We start from the raw sequence: 24,323 nt of genomic DNA, 5'->3' as shown, positions 1-24,323 counted from the left end.
GTCATTGAATACTTAATTTCAATGATTCAATTAATGGAATCACTGGTTCCATTACGTATAATCTAGTTTCCAGAGGTTTTCTCCGAAATCATAAAACATTTATTATTATTTTGATAAAAAGCTTCAAAATATTTTGTTTTATAGAGTTTTACTTGACAATATAAAGGGGTGAATTTCCGAGTTGATTTTTTGGAGGATTTTTAAGAAATAATAACAGGTGGTTGATAGATTTGAGGTAGCTTTAAAACATAGGTATATTGATTCTAAATTAAAACGAATCTCATCCAATAATGTAAAAAAGGTGAGAGTGAAAATTTCTGTGGAATAATTTGCAATATTTTATGACCAACATACAAACATAAAATGTATTACAAAAAAAAAAAAAAACATTTAATGTCTATTCTATTAAATTAATTGAACTGTCGTTATTATTAGTTATAACGATCTTCTATATTGTATTTATAAAACATCAACACACAATACATAACATTGTATATGTCTCTTTAAAGCTCGAAAGCTCGTTTGCATTGCAATCATAAAACTTAAATTGTTTACATTAGTTAAATAAATATTGTCTACAACAACATTATAACAATGCTGCACCCATTTATAGATGGTATCTTCTTTTTGTAAGTAATTAACAAACCATACATACAACATTGTTACTTGGAGTGGGAAATATGAAATAATTGTAAAACTTGAAAATTTAGATTGATGATTATATATCTTTTGGGATTGTTTTAAGTGGTTTTATAAATGTTGGGAAACATTTTGTCGAATGAAGCCAAATGGAATAAGATAAGATGTTAGTAAGTCCATTAACCCTTTACGAGTTCATCAGTAAATTAAGTTATCTCATAATCGGTTTTTTGCTGAAGAAAACGGAAAAAAGTACAGATAAGAGTTACATCAAAAAATTAATTTACTTTATTTATTTGAGATGAAAGAGTTTTAAAAAAAAGGTCAAAAAATGTTTTGATGGTAGATGTCACTATGAATTTTTTTATGGTAGATGTCAATATTATATGATCTCCCTTAATTCAGTAAGAGCCTATGATCCTCAGAAATTTGTCTTTAGACGTAAAATGGCATCACTTACAAAATTTCAGCTCAGTCGGTTGAAGATAACTGCTTTAAAACTAAATGAAGTTGTAACATTTAACCATACCCAGATATCGAATAATCATGCATACCAAAATTGGTTGTTAAATAAACATATGTAATAATGAAGCCGGTAGCAATTTTGTTTAAACATTCTACAATTACGCCTCGTCGATGAAATTTATGTCAAGGCTGCCAAGTCTATATAAAATAAATTTTAATTAGGATTTTATGATACTATTTGTAATTATTTAAGAGGTACGTACCTAGGTACTTAATTTGTTTTGAAGTATTCAAAGGATTTATTCAAATCGCATCGCATTTATTTTGTCATACCTACATTAATTAATATCTACCTGTTCTATTAATTATATAGAGTAATCATTATAATTAGACGTTATAGCACGAACATAGACAATATAATACCATTCATTCAATATACAGCTTGTCTCTTCACATGCTAGTAAGATGATAATAATAACTTACACTAAATTCGCGCTAGTAATCATATAAAAGTTGCATTCATACAAAAATTATTTGAGAAAGGCTTTGAAGTAAAAACCTTTTTAGCTACGTTGGACGATTTTCATTATAAAAATTTCTGATGTAGGCTAAAAACTTTTGCTTTTGACGTCATCGTTACCGACATCAATACATGAAAACACTAGTTCACGTTCGATCACTGAAGCAATGCAATATATGGTCCAATCAGTACTTGAATGGGATGCCACTTGCTAACACTATGTGCTATAGCGTTTTTACACTGTATAACTGTATAGAACAAACTTGTGACATTTTTCCCAAAAATTCGTATTTAAAAATGGTCCTCCGGTATATAATTAATATTTGATACAAATCCTTCCGTCTATTTATAAATTTATAAAATAAAGCTTCTCGGTTGGTTGATGTATACCTTGTACAATAATTTCATTATTGAATTTCCGTTATATCAATCATAGAATTAAATTATACTTATCAAGCTGTGATAATTATCATCTTATAAGTACTCTTATAATATGATCTCACAATAATAATGTTCAATCTTCATATTCTGTATTATATGTATGACCTTTAGTGTATTATCTACTATGTTTCTTAATTTACGGAATATGTCTTACATGTTGAATGTGCATGCTGGTTTAAAGCCTGATATTTATTACACTAAGAACCTAGTTGTCGAAAATATGTCAAGTAAAAGCCTGAAACAACCATTTTCAACCCTTTGATCGGCTGCAGTTTTTCCAATTTTTTTTTATAAGGATTCGCTATTGTTTTGGTAATGACTCTCTTTTAACCTTTTAACGCATACGGCGTACAATGAAAGATGTGCCACTTAGTTTTGTTTAGAAATGAAATTTTTTACTCTTGATAAAATTGTTGTTATTTATTATTGGTATACAGAGAGTAAAGAGAGAAATATAATTTTTACTTTAAAAATTAATTTTTATTTTAAATGTAATGGACGTCATTCTTTTTTATACTATATAAAAAATATCGATTTTTTTTTTATAACGTAAATTGAATTATAAAATTATAAAAATTAATATTAAATTGTTTTTCTCTTCAACATTAAAAACAGTTTTCTTTGTGCACAAATCATAGTTTATGCAATTCATATGCATAGCTTATGCATAGTAAAATACAATTCGGTAACACGAAAAGTAAATTTTTTTGCAGCAAGAAGTTAATGATTTTGCTCGTAAATAAATTATTATCAATAGAAAGCATTGATTTTCTCTTTGAATTTGGATTATACTTCATTCCCGTTCAATTTGTTTTTTCGTTTTCAAGATTTGAACGGAATTTTTCTCTATAAAAAAGAATCATTGAGGAATAATGATATACTTTTAAGTCGCATTTCCTCCAAAAGCTAACAATTTTCAAAAAAAAAAAAAAATTTAATAAAAAATGTTACTATTATTTTATGAGGATGAGTTTCTAATCAAAAAAGGATGAGCTATTCTATCTCTTAATTTTTTGGTAGGAACCATAAACTTGCACTTGATACATATCTAAAAACACTCTCCACTAAATTACCTTTTTCCTTAATGCCTTTTCCAAACTAAACCGATTTTGATGATCATCACTAATTTTTTAGTTTTTTCGAGTAAGAAACCCTAAACTGTCACGTAGTATAGCTAAAAACACTCTCCATTAAATTGTCTTTCAAACGCCACAAAAAAATCAAAATCGGTTATTCCGTTTAGGCACTTTATTTTTGTTCGGGGTTTAAAAATAGAATGTGATTTTACAATTGATTTTTCAATAGGTTTTATATATTTTATTAATTAATAATACTATAATTTCCATATTTATGTACATGATAAAGCAGTTATTATACAATTATCATGTATATCAGGCAGAAAATAGAAGATATACCTAATATTATATTCAATAATACACAAACTGAGTAGTTAATAGTATTATATGGTTATTATACAAACATATCATTAAATTTTCTTTTTATTAAATTACATAAATATAAATACATACTTTCGAACTTCTAATACATATTTATTATATCACCAGCAACAAGAACGAAGGCCATATTATTTTCATTTTGATTATAGTCATTATTCAAAAAACAATATTTACAATGTGTGTAGAAATGTCCGCCTTTTTTTATTAAATGTTCATTACTTTTGAACTATAAAAAAGCTGTTCACTAAAACTCTCTACCCTATGGTCGAATAACTGATAGTACTAGCTTTTAGATATTTACTTGATAGAAGGCACACTAAAAGAAGGCAACCGGTAATTTGAAAGATACCTACGACAGCACGCTAAACCTGGTTATCCGTTGAATAATTAAATATTATTGATAAACCATGATGAATATCATTGAATTATTGATAAATTATATGAAACTTCTAACCATACTGGTTAAATGTTTAACCACAATTTTTAACCCACGAATTAAAAAAAAAGGGGTGTTAAAAGTTTGAACGCTATGTGTGTATGTGTGTCTCTGTCTATCTGTCTGTCTGTCTGTGGCATCGTAGCGCCTAAGGGGAATAACCGATTTTGATTTTTTTGTTTCGATTGAAAGGAAGTTTAATGGAGAGTGTCCTTAGCTATGTTTCAAGTGCGAATTTAGAGTTCCGCACCCAAAAAAACTAAAAATAGGCTTTAAGAAAAAAGGTAATTTAATTGAAAGTGTTCTTTAATATGCTTCAAGTGCTTCAAGTTTTGACATTGCTTTATTTGTTAGTTAAGTATGTTTATGACAGCCATATTGATTTTTGATTATTATTTTTGATTATTAGTTTTCCGCAATAAAAAAATCGTTTTTCTTTCAAGCAATATTTTGAAAAAGAAAATATTTTTTCGCTTGTCTTTTATTTATATTTTCTCAATTTGTACTTTATGTGCAACTGAAGTACTATATTGTGCATTCTTGACTCAAAATTTAGAGTAACAGATGTAATTAGAATGCGCATGTAAAGGAATAAATAGAAAACTCGTAGCCAGGGCTAACACATTCCAATCTACCAGTTTTTATAACGTTGGAAGAACTTTCACAACTTTCTTCAACAGAGATGCATTATTTATGCGAATTTCGTCGAAAAAGTTTTACAATTATTACGTAGAAAGTCATACTAGTATATCAATATCTTATTACATAATAAGACCAGTGAATATTCGAAGAACTTACAATAGTATCTGGCTTACTTTGCTCAAGAAGCGTATTAATAAACCGGTTAAAAATTTTCGTTTGAAAAAAAATAAAAAATAGTATTTGAGCATCAATATCGTATCAGCTTATATAATGATGTAAACTCGGTTTGAAACTTCAAGCAAATGCTTGATCTTAACATAGACGATGTATATACTTAATGCTTTTAGTTTATAATTACATGTTAAAATAATATTTATCTTATATAATTATATAAAGTTCAAATTAACTTACATAGTATGATTTATTGCATTCATATTTTTCTTTTACAGATTATGGTATCGTAAAGAGGGTATTACATCAACATTTGAAGTGCTATACCATTTTAGAGTAAGACGAGGTAAGTGTTAATAAATAAATTTATATTTATAAAATATATTATTTCATTTTATTTCGTAAATATTATACTTGACATTTAAATAAATTATATTTTTTAATTTTAATTTATTTTCATAAGAGTTATATTTTTGAATTATTAATATAAGTGTAATTAATTAAAACTTGAAATATTATTCAAGTTACATTGTATGCTCGGGGGTATTAGATTATAGAACAGTCTCTAGCTCGAAAAAAGGCGGAGAGTCTGATCTGAATACTCACGTCAATTGCTTGAATTCCTTCAAAAACATTTCCAGCCTACTCCGAAAGTTCCTTCACGTTTACGTCGAAAATATTGATTAAACACTTGCTTTTTCTTATCCAAATTGATAAATTGCTTAAGGATTTAACTGTCGATTAAATACAAGAAGGTGGTTAAATTTTATTTCAATCGAAATAACGTTTTTTCCCCTCTTTTTAGTACTTCCAAAAGTTGGGTGATGCTTGCAGTTCTTTTAAAATTGTATTTAAATTTTTGTCTTAAGTTAGTGCGAACCGAACGCCGAGGCAAGTTTAGACTTGTGCTTGAAATTATTTGTAGGCACCTTATTTTCAACTTTGATGATGAATTTTTTGATCACTATGAATTTATTATAACTTAATGTAGATGAAAAATAAGAGTCAAATTTTTGTCCAACTTCATATAAAAACAATAACAAGCCTTTTATCCAAAATTGCACCGGCGCGTCTATATCTTTAACTGTTTTTTTTTTATTTTTGTTTTTTTTTTGGGAGAAGATCTTAAAATTGTGACATTAAAATAACAGAGGGGTTTAAAAAAATGTCTTGCAGCATGTTGAAGAAGGAGGGTGGTGTTTACCAACCCATTTCTTTTTAAAATACAACCAACTTCAAATAAAAACAATAACAAGCCTTTTATCCAAAATTGCACCGGCGCGTCTACATCCTTAACTGACTGAATTTTGTTTTATTTAAGTTTATTTTCGGGGAGAATATCTTAAAATTGTGACATTACTTTTATTTTACCAACCTATTTCTTTTTAAAATACAAAAAGCCATGAATGCACATTTGGGGATTGTTTTCTGTCTGCAAGACTCTTATAACAGTCGGACCAAATAATATTGATATCAATCACCTTTCTCATCGCATCCCAAATAAATAAGCTTCCGAATTGATATCTTCGAAGAATTATATCTTCTTAAATTAATACTCCTTTTAAATTTTCTTTATTTTCAGATTGTGATTTATTTCTACGTCCCGAGGACACAAATACATTATCCTGGACCGATTTACCAGCTCGATATTATGATTGTTACATACATTTTACAAAACAGACAACAAATTTTGGACTTGTTATTGAATTAAAACGTTTGAATGTGCCTTGTTTGAATGGTGGCTACTTACAATTCTCTACAAAAGTATTTTCAGCCACTAATAATAATAATATAAATAATATAAATAATAATAATAATAATACAATACAACAATTACTAACATATTCAGGAGGATCACAACCAAAGGTAGCTAGTGTTTATAGACCTTACAAAAATCGTTTATGTGGTAAATTAGAAGAATTAACAGAAACAGAACGTAAAATCTATTTCCCATCAACTGATTTACCATTATTACATTTACATGGTGATCCAAAATTTACTATACACTATCGTTTAGTTGATTATTGTTATAACATAACCTTAAATCAATCGAATGGTACATTCGAAATAAATACAACCAAACAGTTAGAATGTACATTTAAAATACATATTGCATACGGTTATCGAATATCATTAAATTTAGAAACGGGACCAACAACAACAACAACAACATCTTCAAACAATGCAATTCAAATTAATGATAATTCAAATTATTGTTCAAATCAATCAAATATCAATTTATTTGTTACGCTAAATGATAATTTTCAAACATGGCAACATTGTGTTATTATAAGTAATAATAGTGATGAAGAGATGTTATTACGTCATCAGCAACAAATTCTTACGCATAGTAATCAAATTGAAATTAAAATCAATGTGTTAAAATCAATAATATTAACAAAAGGTGATTTTAAATTAAGTGTACGTTATCATGCGGAACCAATACATGATATTATACAACAGTGTACCGCGTATGGCTGGATTGCGATACCACAATTTTGTGTTAGTGTTGTGGAAAATATAAAAATGCCATGGGCACAAGCGGAAATGGAATGTGTGAGACGTGGTGGTCATTTAATTAGTGTGCGAAATGATTATATACAACAAATTGTTAATAAGTTGTTGTTAAATAGGTGAGTTTTAAGTGTAAAAATTTATATTTTATTCTTTGTTGACTTCTTTCGTTACTTTTCGATGGGGGAACATCGAAAAAATAAAATTAATATCATATTAATTTTTATATTTTATGTATTTGATACTTTCATAGGGGCCAACGTTTATTTGAATTTAAAATAAAATGAATAAATGGTGGAAGCGGTGTTAAATAGCGGAGTATATTAATATAAAACACATAACATTTATTTATTTGCGCTCCCACCATATATATTCAACAGGTAACAGTATAATGCCTTTGGAGCAAAAACGGATTGGCCGATTCGAATAATTTTTATTTTATATGTTCGTAATAGTAACAGAAAGGTATAAAAATCATAATGTTAGGGAAAACTCAAAAGAACAGCCCGAAAGAAAAAAATCTTCTCATTAATGTTTTTCTGATATGTGATTAGTTCCGGTTTATGCTTTAAATTTTGTGGGATAACCGGACTAAGCGAGTAGGCTAAGCATAGTTTAGCTATTAATTAATTGGAGCTGCCGGCTATTTAATAATCGCTGATCAAAAGTTATAATCAAATAAATTGTAGGTGAAACGAAGTTCACCGGATTATCTAGTTCATTCAATAAAAAACTATGTTTTTGTGAGTTTTAATTAATGAAGCAAATGCATGAACTAAGAAATAATGAGGAAGAAAAAATGTTCACCAATTCACAAAAACCATAAACTATATGACTTTTCTTCAATTCCACCATTTCATTTTATCTTCCTCGTATTAAGACTGTTGATAAGATTCCGAACGTATATTACCTAGGGGAAACGTTTGAATTAGTCTTAAGAGAAAAAAGTAACTGCAGATTACGAAGTAAGTTCAGATTGGTCTAAAAAAAGATATTTTGTGAAAATTGTAAGCAATTTTTCCACATATTTTTTACTATTTTATTAACTTGGAATGAAATGAAGCCCCTGCGGAAAAATTTGAGTTGGTTGGAAAAATATTTTGTTTTTTTTATGAAAATCATAAAGTAGGATGATTTTATCTAAATATTACGAAAATTATGATGGATTTTAGCCAGGTAACTGTAGTTTTAGTCAGTAATATTGTTTTTTACTTTTAGAAAAGCTAATTTTGAACAAATTTCATCGTATTAATCACTAAATCAAAACGAAGAATTGGTGTTTTTAAAACTAACGGCTAAACAATTTATAGATTTAATAGAGTACTAAATTTCAGTTTGAAAATTTGCGAATCATGAAAAGTTAAGATTAAAGTGAGCCTAGAACTAGTAAAGGAAACTTTAAATATGACCCTTATGGTTCACATCATCAAATTTCTGGAGACTTAATTACTAATTTTTTATAACAAAGATAAGGAGCTTAGAGGTTAAATATGCGCTTTGTATACAAGAAATTCTGCAAAAATATTTTTTGATAAAATTATATAAATTCATAAAATTGAATATTCGTAGATATTTCTATAATTATTATGGTCAAAGGATAAAATTATTAAAATTTTCACATCACCCAACGCCACGTGTTTTATGCGCCGCTTCTGTCAATTTTTTCAACATATCTTGTTCGAACTTCCCTATGGGAAGTTATTTATTATTGTAAATAAATCGATGATGATAAATGGCATGATTATTGTAAATGCAACCAGCTAGCTACTCCTGTTTTTGGGTTTCGTAATTATTATTAATATTCACTAAACTAAATGGTTATAGTTTAGTTGAAGTTAAAATATGATATGGAACTTATAGTGTTTGACGATAATATAAGTTTGTTTAAATGTTTATATTACATGTATTATAAAACTACATTAATTATTATTTGAAGTCAAGTGCCCATTTGTTATCTAAAATGTTAGCTTTGTGACAATTATAATAACAATAATCATTAAATAAACATATGGCTGTTATAAATTTAATACATTAAAACTATTGTTAAAACTATAATAATAGGTTGGAGGTTACGGTTTAAATTTTCATCTTAGGAAACAAAAATTATGGGTTTATACATTAGACCATATAACTTATCTCGCACTCGGAGGAGTCTTACAGGTTGAAGCCAGAAAAAAGTACATACAAATGTGTCACCATTTAACTAATACTCCAGTGTGTATTCGAATAAATGATCGGCATATTAAGAAAGCCTCCCGGAATATTCTTGATATCAAAAACTGTAAAAAGTTTATGTTATGAGAACAAAAACGGTTGGGACCATTTTCGAAACTACTCAAAAGATAGAAGTTCGTATATTTTTTTTAAATGTGACTGAAAACAATTATGAATGAACTATTAATTGAGTAAATTTAAATAAAGATTTTCGTCGATTATCACTCATTTTTTTCCCTAAAAATGTGTAGCTAGCTCATAATTAATGCCTTATTGCTCTTTAGAAAACAAATTCGCCAAATCAAATCCAATCAAAACATTCTTAAGAAGTTTTTGCAACCATTAACGAGATAGCTTTGCTATTTACCGTTTTTATTCCCTTTGTATATGAAGTACCTACTATACTAGTTTTAGTCCCAAGTTTGTAAACATTGTCTTTATAGTTATTTCAACAATTCACTTAGTTAATTGTTTAGTTTCTCTTTTTATTTGTTCTTTTCGAAATAAACTCAATATTTGAAAAATAGAAATTAGAAAAAAATAAAACTCATATTATTCATTTTATTTGAAAAATACCATAATTTATGAAGCCAAGTTTTACATAAGGTACCACCCATATGTAGTAATATGTTTACAGGATAACTATAAAATTCATAGTATTCAATGAGTCGACAGTAATTATAAATAGCACAAAACTTGTTTGACGTGCTGACATATTAGCAAAACTTTCATATTACATAATGAAAATTATAAATAGCTCAAGGTAGTGGAGGAAATTCATTAGTTGAAAAAAGGATGGGTTCTGTTACTGCTGCTTGAGTTAATCATTTTTATTTATGAAAATAACATTAACTTTTGTAAACTTTTATTTTCATATAAAACTTAAAAATGTCAAATTAAATTTCGCGAACATTTAGGTTTTCGTTTGTGTAGAATAATTTACACAAAATATACTTATATCCGAAAATTCTTAACCATCCTTTAATAAAAAAATTAATTTTTCTTCATTTTTTCGAAAAAATTAGTTTAAACAAAATGGTAGAGCTTGTTAAGACGAAAAACTTTCCAATCTAAACGATACTTCTTTGTATTACAAGTATTGAGCAACTGTTGATTTTTAAAATATCTATTAAGTGCAGGTCAAATTCATGCTGACTTAATATGAGTACAATTTTTTATGCTACAAGAATTTCGTTTAAATTTTTATATCTAATTTTCAGTTCAGTCTCAAGTTAAATGGCACATCTTGCAAAGTGTGTTTTTGTGCCTCTTTCGTAAGACATTAAATATCCTTGCAATATGGCTTATGAAATAGACATTTGGCATTATACCTTAGAAGGGAGGTAAATAAAGGGTAGAAGAAATCATGAAGATCTTTGGCCTGTTTGGAGATTTAGCAGAGCTCACAATATGGAATTTACACCTATAAAGCTATATTATTTGGTAAAATGGTATCTGCATTCAAACTTGACCTTGGTTTTCGGCTTTACTCTAGCTTGAATTCAACCTTTGACCACTATTTGAAAGACTGTTCCTAATTTATTCAACAATATATTTATCATTTAAGGGTAGCTTTTGGGACATATTGTATTGCGCACTTCTTATTTGAGGTTATTTTGATCAAGTGTGCTCGTAATTTTTTTTTTCGAAAAATAATTTGACATGTGTATAAACACCTTAAACTACTTTAATAAAAAAAAACTATTTAGCGCTTAATTTATTGTTAAAATTAATTATTTATCTATAAATAGATTATGGCATCTGTTAATCAATATGTTATCGATGCTGAACAATTTTTAAATGAAATTAAACAGAATCAAATTATTGCCGAAGAAGAAAATTTTATTCATTATAAACATGCCGTACGTATACAATCATTGTTTCGTGGTTATCTTCAACGAAAACATTTGGCACAAATCAATCGTAAAGTAATAATAACACAAAAAATGATTCGAGCATTTCTTGCAAAGCTAAGATTTAATCGACAATTAAAATCTCGTTGTCGTGAAATGTGCGCTGAATATTACAATGGTATGGCAATTGTTATACAGAAAACATGGCGTGGTTATTATATACGTACACGAATATTTAACTATACGAAGTTAAAGAATTGGATGATATCGGTAGAAGTGAAAAGTAGAGAATTATCATATAAAGCAATTGATTATTGTGTTAATTTAGGTTATGACAAATTGTATAAATTGTATGAGAAGTCTCAACAATGGGTTATGTTCATTCTCTTTAAGCTTCATCATTTATTGAGTACAAGTCATATTGATGGTATGTATTTATTTTAATATTATACAGTGTGTCGCATTTAAGATGAAGACACCCTCACTATGTCGTCACTCATAGGAATATCGATTTGGAAATCTGCACAGTCATACAGAGGAATGGGTCAAATTTTTTAAAATATATAACCAAAACCTGAACCTTAAACTCAGTCTACTAAAAATTGACCAGTAGGACAAAATCTTAAAATTTTGTCTAGCGCCCATGATGGTTAGAGATATCGAAAAAAAATTATCAGAAAAAGTTGCTTAGAATATTTTTTATGCCCATATGAAAAATTAAAAATGCGAATTTTATCATGAAAATTGCCGAGATATCGACTTAAATCACATACGAGAGGTAATATTCTAGAACCATTTCTGAAGTCGATACTTCTAAAACCTTTCAAACGCAAAATTAATAAAATTTTTGTCTATTGAAAGGGGTTATGCGGAGTAAGGATTAAAATGAATCTTAGAATAAATTTTTTTTAAGGTGTGTACTCAAAAAACCGAAAAGTCGTCAAATATCAAAAACAATTCAATGCCATTGAAGCAATGATAAGATCATTAAAATATTCCAGCTATATGAAAGAAACCCGTAAACAATATATTTCATTAAAACTAAATCAGCAACCGCGAAAATTAATCTTAGGTAGCCGTTTAAAACATTTTGAAGAATATTGGAGTTTAAAAAATGAATATACATCATCTAATGAATCAAAAATTACATACAACGTAGATCGTAAATGTAATTTTTTACAAACACAAAAAAGCACACCGTGGAAATTTTCACAAAAATTTTATTATAAAGATGATCAATTTTTACTTGGACCATATGAAGAACCAATTAGAAAAGTTGTTCGTGACCTTGATATATCAAAAGACAGATCTTCGGTGTTAAATAAGCAGCATTTTCCATTTTTAGAGGCAATCGATTATTATGTGAATTTATGGGATAAATTAATATTTTGCGATGAACATCATATTCCAAATCCATATGCATCCGATGATATTAATACGTATGAACGTCAAGTTTGGGATAAATCGTATGGGCGTCAAATAAATTGTAGTATATAATACTTTTTTTATTGACAATAAATATATTTATTTTAGCAAATTCAGAAAAATTATTGGTAATTTATTTAATCTTATTGCCTCCGGCAAGCTTTTCATAAGTGGGAGTTAAAGCTGCATATTTACTATCTATACATTGATTCATAATTTTTATTAATATTTTTTAACATATATAGTGCTGTATAGTGCTGTAAATTGTCATTAGTTTGATGCAAAGCTTCAGATTTTATTGATGTGTGATCCATTATAAAAATATATTAATCATTATTTTGTGGGTGCCTTAACATTTGGGAATAGATGAAAAACTGCATGCAGGCAAAATAGTTAAATGGATATGCTTGTATTCTACTAAATAGCTCCTTTGAACTTTTGAGAGCTATGCAGATACACCAGGTTAAACTAGTTGCATTCTAAGAATAACTTCTAGCTTGAATTAAACAAAATATAATGAGACGAGGTTATATTTTATCTTGGAGCATAAACCCATGTACTTAAGATCACCTCTTTCTCTCTCATTATATCTGTGAGAACATTTTTCTCTACGGAAGCTTTACAACTCTCTCTTGTGATATCATCGATTGAATTTTTTTCGACTAAGGTAGCAATAAGGAATTTTGGCACTGGAAGCATTGTTCAGTGGGATTATTATATAAAAAAGGGAGGTTGCGAACAACAAAGTTAAAGGGAAGGCAAATTGGTTACACTGTCGTTGATTGGATAAGCTCGAAGTATCCGACTCCACCCACATCATAAAATCAATTGCATATTCGGATGTAGTTTAAGAAATAAAGATTAGAAATAATGATGTGGTGGCCTCTGTTATATACGTGGTCTGAGAAACGGAGGTTAAACCCCATTATTAAATATAATAAAAAGAAAAGTGGTACGATTTAAATAGTGTCGCTCACATTCGCCTAATTTTTTTAAGCTTTGTCAAGTTGTTTTTGATCGTGAAATTCATACTTCTACATATAAAGTTACTACTAATCTATAACGACATCCTGTAAACGTTTTTATTTTAGTAATTTTTTTTTGCTTAAATAATATTTTTTTAAATATATTTCAAATTGAAAATTGCGCGCAACTGTGTGCTTTTTTCTATACTTATTTAAATGGTACAATATTTGTTGTTGTATTACGTACATATGCTTATTAATATATGTACTAAATATGTAACTATTTACAATATTATATATAGACCGGGAGAAAATGACAGAAAACGTTCTCCCATTTTCTACTGTATGCCTTTTAAGAATTAATAATTAACCCTAAAATATGAAAAATAGAAGGGTTATTGGCAGCTGCATGCCAGCACGTCATAAGGCCTTTTTGTGATAATTCAACATTTACCCAAAATTTTCCACCCTTAGTCATACGAGACGGAGTGCATGCCAATTTTGATGTGTTTTTATGATGGAAACTTTAATGTTTTACATCTGCATGCCTCTTGAAAACACGAAAATGTCCTATTTTTTTTCCTCATTTTTAGGTAACCCTTTGAATCTATAGCGGGCTTAACGTAATCAATCTCGTCTATACTCAAATAATTATACACATAATTATATGCATAATTGAACAGTCTAGCAAATGCTATAACTTTCACGTATGTTCTATTGCATATATTTAACTATAAAACGATATTGTTTGTTTCTTTTTGGAATTGTCTGGATTACATTTGTTTATAATATTGTACTGTATAAGTGTGTTATTTGTTAACACCAAAATCCCACCTGGCTGTTGTAAATTGCATGCTATTAATTATTATAGCTTGACTTTGTTTGCACTACTTTATGTTACAAAGGCAGGCAATATAATATCACGAAAACCACTAAATTTCTTGCCAAAAGAAAAGCCATTTTCCTTATGACGTGCAAGCGTGCAGCTGCCAATAACTTCTCTGTCTTTCACGTTTTATGGTTAATTATTAATTCTTTAAAAGGCATGCAATAGAAAATGGTAGAACGTTTTCTGTCATCGTCTCCCGGTCTAGTAGTACATATTACTATGATACGTATATTATAAACAACAGCGTTTGTGTATTATAATAATAATAATTTTCATAACTTTAATTAAAATTTATGATATATATACAGTGTGTCAATTAATAATAATGTTGAATCGGGTCATATACCAAAGATTATAAGGTAAGATGATCGTAAGTCAAGCTAAGAGGCAGATTTTCTTGCTTCTGTTTTGAAAAATGTTAAATGGTTACGGGTTGTTAAATGGAAAAATATTTAATACAAATAAAAACCTGAAATATCTGAAGCAAGGGTCATATAATAAAGTAAAATTCGATTCAAAAACTAACGAACATAACGCGACTGAATCACAGTATCATAATAGAATCACGTCTATAATGCCCATAGACACTAAATAAATAAACATAAAATATATTTCGAAAAGTCTTGTAATTGCAATGAAATCTTTTACTTATTTAGAATTAATATTTTTGTAAATTTTTTCGAATTTATTTTCGCAGAAAACTTATTTTTTTACTTACTGCTATAGAGAAGTATTAAAAGGCACATTTAACCAGTTGGAAACGTGTTCTTTTGTTCCCACCGCTTTTAATAGATGCTTCACCTGGTCAAATTATATATATTTACATGGGTAACAAATGGTCCAATTACATACATTTGTATAGAGGTTTCTAAAGAAAAATTAATTTGCGAAACGTGTCAAAATTACATGAAAATAAAAATAAACACACGGTATTAGAGTAAAATGTTTTTAAAGTATGATAATCATACATAAATTATAATTACTTATTACAAACTATCACAATTTAGAATATTTTATTCACAAAAAAAAAGTCATTTATCTTTATTACGCTTGCATACTAAAAACCACTTGAGTAATTTGTTTTTATAAAATAGTAGATTAAATCACTGTTTTGTTCTGTAAATTATTTAGAATTTATGATGCTATATAACTTTTTTTTCTAAATACCAGACGCATATTATAAATCAGTGGAAAAATGATTTATGATAACATCATAATTTTCAAGACGTTCTTAAACACTCTGAGGATTTCATAGTTTTCTCAGTCCTTCAAATATGGTCTGTGTTATCCAAAAATCTATTTTTACATAATTTTATTAAATTTTATTACTTTATTTAAGGTCGGTCGCATTTTTACATTTAGATAATTTGTATTGTTTGCTTTACATATATGGTATGTATAAAAAATTGGCTGGTTTCTAGTTTTCTTTGAAACAGAAATGTAAGAATACATTTTCAGTCCGATTGATTTAAGTTAATATTGTAACCAGCCTGGATTTTCATTTTTCATCCAGAGAATCGATTTTGAATTACGAAAATAAAAACAATAATAATTTCCTTGTAGCTTCATTTTAAAAATGTGGAAATTTAAATTAAATACAAGAGTTTTATACAAGACAGTATTAAAGGCTGGGATACAAAATGGCCTATGAACTTCTATATGAAATTATGATTTTTAATTGAATACTGCGTTGTTTTATTATAATTTAATGTCTTTTACAGGGCATTTCTGTTTCTGAGAGTAAAAAGCTAGTATTTACACTAGTGAATAGCATAACGTATGAGAATATAAGGTCGCAAATATTTTCTCTAACGTGAAAATATTTAAACACTTACCATTCACCACGAAGTTATGGCAGAGAAGTGTCGAAATACGAACATGTAATATCGCATTTTGAACAGTTTACTGAGGTGAATATAGTTTTAAATTACGGTTTTGATAACACATATAGATACACCTCTACACGAAGCATATTTTTGTGCGTTCATAACATTTAATAATAGTTTATATTTTAACTAAATTTACGAAATTTTTGCTTTTCATGTTTATGCGTGACTTCAAATATAATCGTGTCCAATAAAAAAATAATTGTCGTAATAATTTTTAATTTAGAAACGACACGAAAAAAAAAAAAAATTCGTTTTCTTTTATTAATTGACTAATTTTATCAGCCACTGGAAACCAAAAGCATCAAATTGAATGCGGACTTTCTAGATTTGTGTATTAACAGATTATTTTCTCTAATTTGAATATCTTGAAATATCTCCTAAAATTAAATTTAAGAACGTAACATTCTCTGCAAAAATGATTGTTTTTTAAATTTTAGGAAATTGTTTACAGTAACTGAATAAAATGGAATTAAAGTTTATATGTTTTTTTTTCTTATGTATACTTTTACTTAAATTGTATGGCTATTACTTAAATAGGCTCACCTCCCTCCCCTCCCCCAAATGCCATTGATGGGATTAGAATTACATCAAATTACAGGAAGAAAATAGAGCTTCCCAAAACATACAACAGTTTTCAATTATCGAGCCTAAAACGTTTGATTCGCCATTAAATACAATAGTCCTTTCTGATAATACTATAATGATTTTAGACTTCGATAGTTCGCTTTTCAGACACTTCTTGCCCAAAAGAATATTTTCCATATTAAGTTCACTTTTTATGTTGAAAATGCATCCTACTGAGCTCAGAAGGACTGAAAATAATGCTAAATGTGCATAAAAAAGGTTCTCTGTTTTTTATATACAAGGTGTTCCATAATTGACTGCAGAACTCTTCACTGCCTGAATAATCTTATAGAGACGACCGAAAAAGCTCTCTACCAAATTTTGATCTGAAGCCTAATTTTCGAGATAATTAACCAAATCAGTAAATAAAATATTTATTAATTTATCCAATGACAGAGTACTTAGAATAGTTGCATTTAATTATCATGTTACCTATCTCACTTTTTTAAACTTTTATTCAACAGCACCATCTATTTCTTAGTGCTTCTTCATTGCAAAAAATGTACTTATTTTTTGATAATTAATTTGGTTAATTATCTCAAGAATTAGATTGAAATTTAGTAATAAGCTTTTTCGTTCGGCTTATTCAGGAAGTGAAGATACTACAGTCAATTATAGAATACTTCGTATATAATAATCTACATATATGTATATGTAGCATAATAACATTATGTCATATTGACCCATATTTTATTAAATCATTCCATATTTTAATGATCCAGGTATATATACATGCAAAATCCAATTATGCACGAGTCCACCTCATCAGTATATGAAGGGGGCTTCTATTCTTCTTCTATTCTATAAACATGAGAAAGCACTATATTATTGTATTAAAATTTTATAAAAAAAAGTTTTAAAAGATCAAAACTCAAAGTACTCATTATATTTTATTAAAAAATTTAAAAAATGTCATGTAATAAAATAACAAATGACAATCACAAAGTAGATATTGTAGATATTATATACATATAGTAAATATAGTAATGTAGAACAATACAAAAATACATCATAATACAAAAACAAACCAAGTACGTAATAATCCGTTTTTTTTTCTTGTTTGAATATAAAATAAACATAACACAAAATATGATTATAATATTTATAGTGAGTAAAATCTTGGATAAAAATTTGTATGTTTTATCATTATTATAATAATACATTAAATAATGTTATTAAAAACTGAGAATATGATTGAACATAGCTTCCGTGAATTTCATCACTACTTTATTCTGCAATTAGTTGTGATGAGCAAGACCAAGACTTAAAAAAGTTTAGCTTGGTCCTTCAAAATTTTTAATTTTAAATGTTAAAGAAGAATATAAGACAGGGTGATTTGTCAAACGATTGATACATAATTTAAATTTCGTGAGTTGCTTTCTTTTGGCGAGTCTACCAAACTTCTCTTAACGACTTTTTTCGAAAAAAGCGCTGCGTGCTCAAATGACGCCCTATTTTAGCTATCGGTCTAAAAAACGCAGCAATTTTTTGGACACTATGTTAACATTGATAATAATTTATGAATTCAGCAAAAATTAACTAGGTATGTACTGAAAGGCAAAAATACTTAAGTATGACGTGTTCGAGTCCGTAGACAAGTTCATCGCGGCAGTATTTTTGACGAACAATATATTTTATTGTTTAATAATTATTATTAATGTTGTCAAGTGGTCATGGTGTCCGACGAATTCCTAGCTGTGTTTTTTCAGTTCCATAACTTAAATATGACGTTCAGTTGCAGCACTTTCGAAAAAAGAGAAGTTTGGTAGACTAGCAAAAGCAAAAGGAAGTAACTCACGAAATTTAAAGTATATATTAATCATTTCACAAAGCACTCTTTCTGCCCCACGGTGTATATGGGATTCAATTTCCATTTGGAAGGTATTCACCGTAATGGCCCTAATGATTTGTTTCTTGCAAATTTGATTGGAATGAAACAGAAGGTAGGAGTTTCTAAATATAAATATTATACTTACAAGAATCTTGTTTATGTAAGTTCCATGATAAAACTCATACCACCCTACATCAGCTGGTAAAATTTAAAATTTGTCCAATAAGATTTTTGGGAGATATCACTTGACAAATATTTGATGCCGACACAGAGACTTCGATGCACATAAATAGCTTTGTAGCATTTCAAAATATGTTGATATTATAAAATTACTGATTTCGATTTTCAAGAAAAATTGTGAATGAAACTTTTAATCATTTTCTCAGGCATATCAGCATTTTCCTTGTATGCAGCAACATGGTATTACATTATGATTATTTTATGATTATGATTATTATGATTATTCAAGAAAGTTTTTTAACGAGACATAAGAGAGATAGAACAGAAATCGTTGGTGTTGGTTCGTTGGTTCCTTGATGGTGATTATAAAATAGAAGACATAAGAGAAACGAAAAAGAAATTGGAGAAAAGGGTGTACAGTCATGATCAAGAAAAGGAAACTGATAGAGAAAAATTCTGAATAATATAAGAACAAACCATATATTGTCGAACACTATTTTTAGTACTCTCGTTAGTGTTTTATACCGTTCGGATTTAGAATTATAGATGCTAAAACATTTTGGAAGAAGTTCATTCTAAACGCTTACACTCATATTTTAAAGATTATGAATTAATACGTCTTTTGGATTCTGAAATAGAGCATTTATGTCGAGAAATGTTACCTTAGAACCCTAAAACTTCAGTTTTAAGAAATTACTCACTTAGGCCATAGCGCACTTAGTAGACTCACACAACTATTAATATAATTAATTTTATCGTTGTGACGGCGGAAATCTAACCCATTACCCAAGACATACTGCATACAGATTTGGTTACGCTTTAACTAACTATACCACTAAGATTGTGCCTAACTTGTTTCAAATATAGTTTGAGAAACCAGCTCAATTTATTGAACCTGTATGTACACATAATGGTGAAACACATAATGTGTTGAACACGGTACAGAGAACTAGAAATTTTTAGTATGTGCTTCTGTATGTCACAAGAGTGTTAAAAAAAGAACTCATTAGAAAAAAGTAGTTAAGTTTGAAATAATACATGTAACTTAGGTAATACGTATAAACTTGAATCTTTAGTAAGACACGGTGCTGTAACAAGTATTCCCACGAAACTTGTATTAAGTGCCCTTTTTAAGCCGCTACACTATTTTTTTACTACTTTCGATATTATAACCTTGAATTTAGAAGAATTTAAAAATATCATTCGTAATTAGATACTTTGTTTATCAGGTAAAATAATTCGTTTTAATATTTATTTATTTCTTTTAAGCTTTTCATATCAGAAACTAACAAATTTAACTAATATAATTTAAAATAAACAAATGAAATCAAACAATGGACTGAGTTAATTGCTGAAATACCATGTAAAGACAGTGTTGATTATGAAATCGTTAAATTTTTTACGCCATGTAAGTAGATAGCCACATAGCACTGATATTCCCATATAATATATACTATATAATTTGCTGATTCTGATTTTCGCCCACAAGCATAAACAGTGATGTTTACGAAAAAATGTTTCAAACGAAAGTTGTTTATTTTTTTATAAGCAATCCAGGTTTTTTAGATATAGTCCAAAAACTAGACACGAACAGCGATCTTTTTAGAAACTATACATCTAATCAATTTATAAACCTGACTTTTACTTTCGTATCCCTTAAGAAAATTGCAAAAAATGGAGAATTTTATTTAATGATTGGATGCGTGGCTTTTCGATACATTAATCCGATTTTTGTATTTTTGGGTCAAAATTACCTTACGTATATAGTTTAACTGAAATCGGAAACAAAAATTTTTTCCCGATTTTTTCTAAAGGGTAAGTAATGCAGTTTCACACTTTCTAAGGGGTCCAAATAACATACCAAAAAATTAGCTTGACATTGCGTTTTGCGATTTTAATGTAGAATATGACTGGCTTTTCACTCGCTGAAAAGCACTGTATTTTTTTGGGAACAGATATAAATTAGAACAACCACATAAACTTAAAATTATGTGTTCGTAGCTTAATAAGTTTCATGAAACAGCATTCTAAAATGTTATTTATGTTAAGAACATACAAAAACTCTTGCTGTAAAAAGTATAATAATAATTTAATGTCTTACTAACGAGGGGCTATTCACTTATAGCGGCAACACTTCAAGCATGGATGTGTTGTATGAATTTGAGAAAAATTTCAAGAGCTTTTCTTACAATTTTTAAGATGTGTTTAGCAAAAGAAAGAAGTACAATTTATTTTAAAAATACTCAAAATTATTTAATTTTTAAAATGTTGCAAGTGGTAAATATTTGCAAAAACGAGGTTTTATATTTCGCATCCCAAATATAACTACTTGGTCGAAAGTATTCTTAATAGTATTCTTAAGTACCAAAAATAATTAATCAAAATGCAGAAAAATAAATTTATAAAATTGGGCACAATAAAATTTCTTAGAAGATTATTACATGCTAAATTGAATGCGTTAAACCAAAATTAATAATCAACCTTTTTAAGGTCTTGATCGATACCAAAACTAAAGTGTAACTACAAACAAAAAACATTGGGTGTCAATTAAAGGGTATTTAATACACCTTCTGTTTAAATTTCAGATCGATTCTCTGTACAGTTATATTTATCCTATACGATAAATTAATTATTAAAACAGATCTTTTTACGAAGTGGTATATGAAGAAGTTTGTGGTATATGAAATGTAAAAATGTTTTACCATTTACAAAAAAAAAAAAAAAATCAAAATTTTTTTTATCAATTAATCACACTTGTATAGGTCTTTTGTGAACAATCCATATCGATTCTCCATACAGTTTATGAGAAATGTGCCCTTTTTTTGTTATAAAAACTGACTTTGTTAGTTAAATTCTCCTAATTCGTTCAGAGAATCGATATGAATTTTTCACAAAAGAGGCATGAAAGGATTTATTGATTAAAAAATTTCAAATTTTTTGGATCATTTTCATTTTTTTGGTATCGAAATACCTTAAGAAAAAAATTATTTAAATAAAAATGATAGAATATTTCCATAATGTCACCGCAGATGGCTTTGCCAAGTAGAGACAAGGTGAAAAGAATTGCAATATTGCGAGAAGGTGTATGTATAATTAAGTGAAATTTTGATAATGGATTGTGAGAATAAAGTTTAGTCTTTATTATTCAATCTTTAAAATCATTCAAATAACTTTTTGGAAAGATAGGAAAATATAATTACAAGCACCCATATTGTATCTGCCGATTGAATTGATACTAGGCCAGCATTTGCTTGGTTTGCTAACCCTTGACGAAAGCTAATAAATGAACACTTGGCTCGCCAGCCTTTGCCTATGGTTTGGCCTGGATTGGCTTACCAAATCTTGATATGCTAGTCCTCTCTTAAGCCTTGATATTATAGTCATAGCCAAAGCTAATATAATTATTAGCTAATAATATTATAGTCGTAATTATAGCCCCCCAATGTTGATCTCGTATGAGCATTCGATGCTGATACAATTTTGAAAAAGGTTAGTTTTCCAAGCTTGACTCAATGGTGAACAATTTCCAGTCAAGCTGGGATCAATATTGAACCGATTATTCTATTTTCTATATGAGCAGATGAAAAAAATACATTAACAATCTTAAAATATTATATAAGTCAAATAATAAAATAAAGTATCTCATATAAGTCAAAAACTTTACCTCTTGAATAATTTTTTACCTTGATTTAAAACTTAAGTAAAAAGAAAGTGTTTAAATTCTTGAAAATTTCATTTACAAAAACAATCGCAGTTAAATTTCTCATACACGTTAAGATATTTTCAAAAAATAATCTTTCTTTGAAAGAGTATTTTTTCTTTATTATTTTGGCAAAAGAAGGTGTCTGTAAATGAATAAAAACCTCTCCATTTATTTTTCACTGTTGTATTGTATTCACACGATATCTGTATTTGAAAATAAAAGAAAGACATATTTTTTTCCCGTTTTGTATATAAATAAGGAATAAGATGTTTAAAAAAAAAAATCGTAAACAGAATGTCAAGAATGTTGGCGTTTTAGTTCAGTGCTTACCTCTATTATGAACATGCCATAGACCAAGAGTATATTATTATTATTATACTGTGAGAAGTTACTCCTTCCTTTTACGACTTTTCCGGAAATTAAATATTGTAACAAGTTTGGTATCGTAAATGTATCTGTAAAACTCGTTTCTAGAAGAATACAGTTAAGTGTTAACTCTAAGATGGCTGTGTGACAACAAAAACAGTTTATGGTTTCATGGAAACGGTTTTTATGTAAAAATTTAGCTACTAGGACTGTAAAAAAGCCAGCCAGTAGGGAGAATTGAGTATGAACAGACTATATGAATAAAAAAGGCAGCCATTGTGAATTCTGTTACAGTGCAGTGGTAAAAGTAGTTGTTGAACAATTGTTAAATATACTGTAAATATATTAAACATTAAAATATCCCAAAGTTTTCAAAGAATTCACCAAGTGGTGTGTTATTGTATCAAACATACGAGAAGAAGCATGCTACAATATTATAACTTAAGTAGCTAGGGAAAAATAACGTGCGAAATGTGTTGCGACCATTTAGAAGCACCGGGGTCAAAGAAAACCCCCAGAATTATCTCCGCTTTAACATAGTAGTTATCGATACACAATGATTTTTGTTAGATAAGAAAGTGCTGTCATCAAAAAATTATGCTCGAGTTTTCGTCGAAATGAAGATTTTTTTTATAAAATAACGATTGTGATAACAGGCGTATTATAGGAAAATATATTACCTACTCAAACGGATTTATCATAGCAAGAGCTAACCAAATTAAGAATTGAGTAGTGGAAATGTGGTAATTCGAAAGTCTATGTAAATTTCACGTTCGGATAAGTGTGCTAACTTCTCTCAGTTTTATTATTGTATGTACAAAAATGAGTGCACTCATACCCACCACTTTTTAACACAATGCGGACTGACAGGGAGAAAAGCAGTAAAGCAGCGGGTATATGAACTTTTCTTTATGTTATCCTACCTCTTGAATAAATTATAGTTTGTATTTTCTTTTAATACTAAATGTAGATTATACCGAAAACAAAATATGAACATATAATGTATCTTTGGTGTATTTGAAGGGGTTGAGGATTTGGGTTGGTATGGTATTTGAAACTTGTGCCTTTCTTCTATACTATGGCACCCAATATCATTAAA

The 24,323-nt window shown here is 28.3% G+C and overlaps 1 protein-coding gene across 1 annotated transcript in view; it reads left to right on the top strand.

The window, feature by feature from the left end:
• The first annotated feature begins 4,870 nt into the window (after positions 1-4,870).
• The window catches only part of LOC123298714, a 105,917-nt gene continuing 86,464 nt past the window's right edge, over positions 4,871-24,323 (top strand). The window contains exons 1-5 of the mRNA XM_044880807.1: positions 4,871-4,875; positions 5,050-5,117; positions 6,354-6,485; positions 6,621-6,883; positions 7,160-7,404. Coding sequence (XP_044736742.1) covers positions 4,871-4,875; positions 5,050-5,117; positions 6,354-6,485; positions 6,621-6,883; positions 7,160-7,404 — 713 coding nt within the window. The remainder of the gene's footprint in view (positions 4,876-5,049; positions 5,118-6,353; positions 6,486-6,620; positions 6,884-7,159; positions 7,405-24,323) is intronic.

Source organism: Chrysoperla carnea, chromosome 4, assembly GCF_905475395.1.
Source record: "Chrysoperla carnea chromosome 4, inChrCarn1.1, whole genome shotgun sequence".
NCBI lineage: Eukaryota > Metazoa > Arthropoda > Insecta > Neuroptera > Chrysopidae > Chrysoperla > Chrysoperla carnea.
Note: the sequence above shows the minus strand (reverse complement) of the source record. Positions and strands in the feature narration are given on the sequence as shown.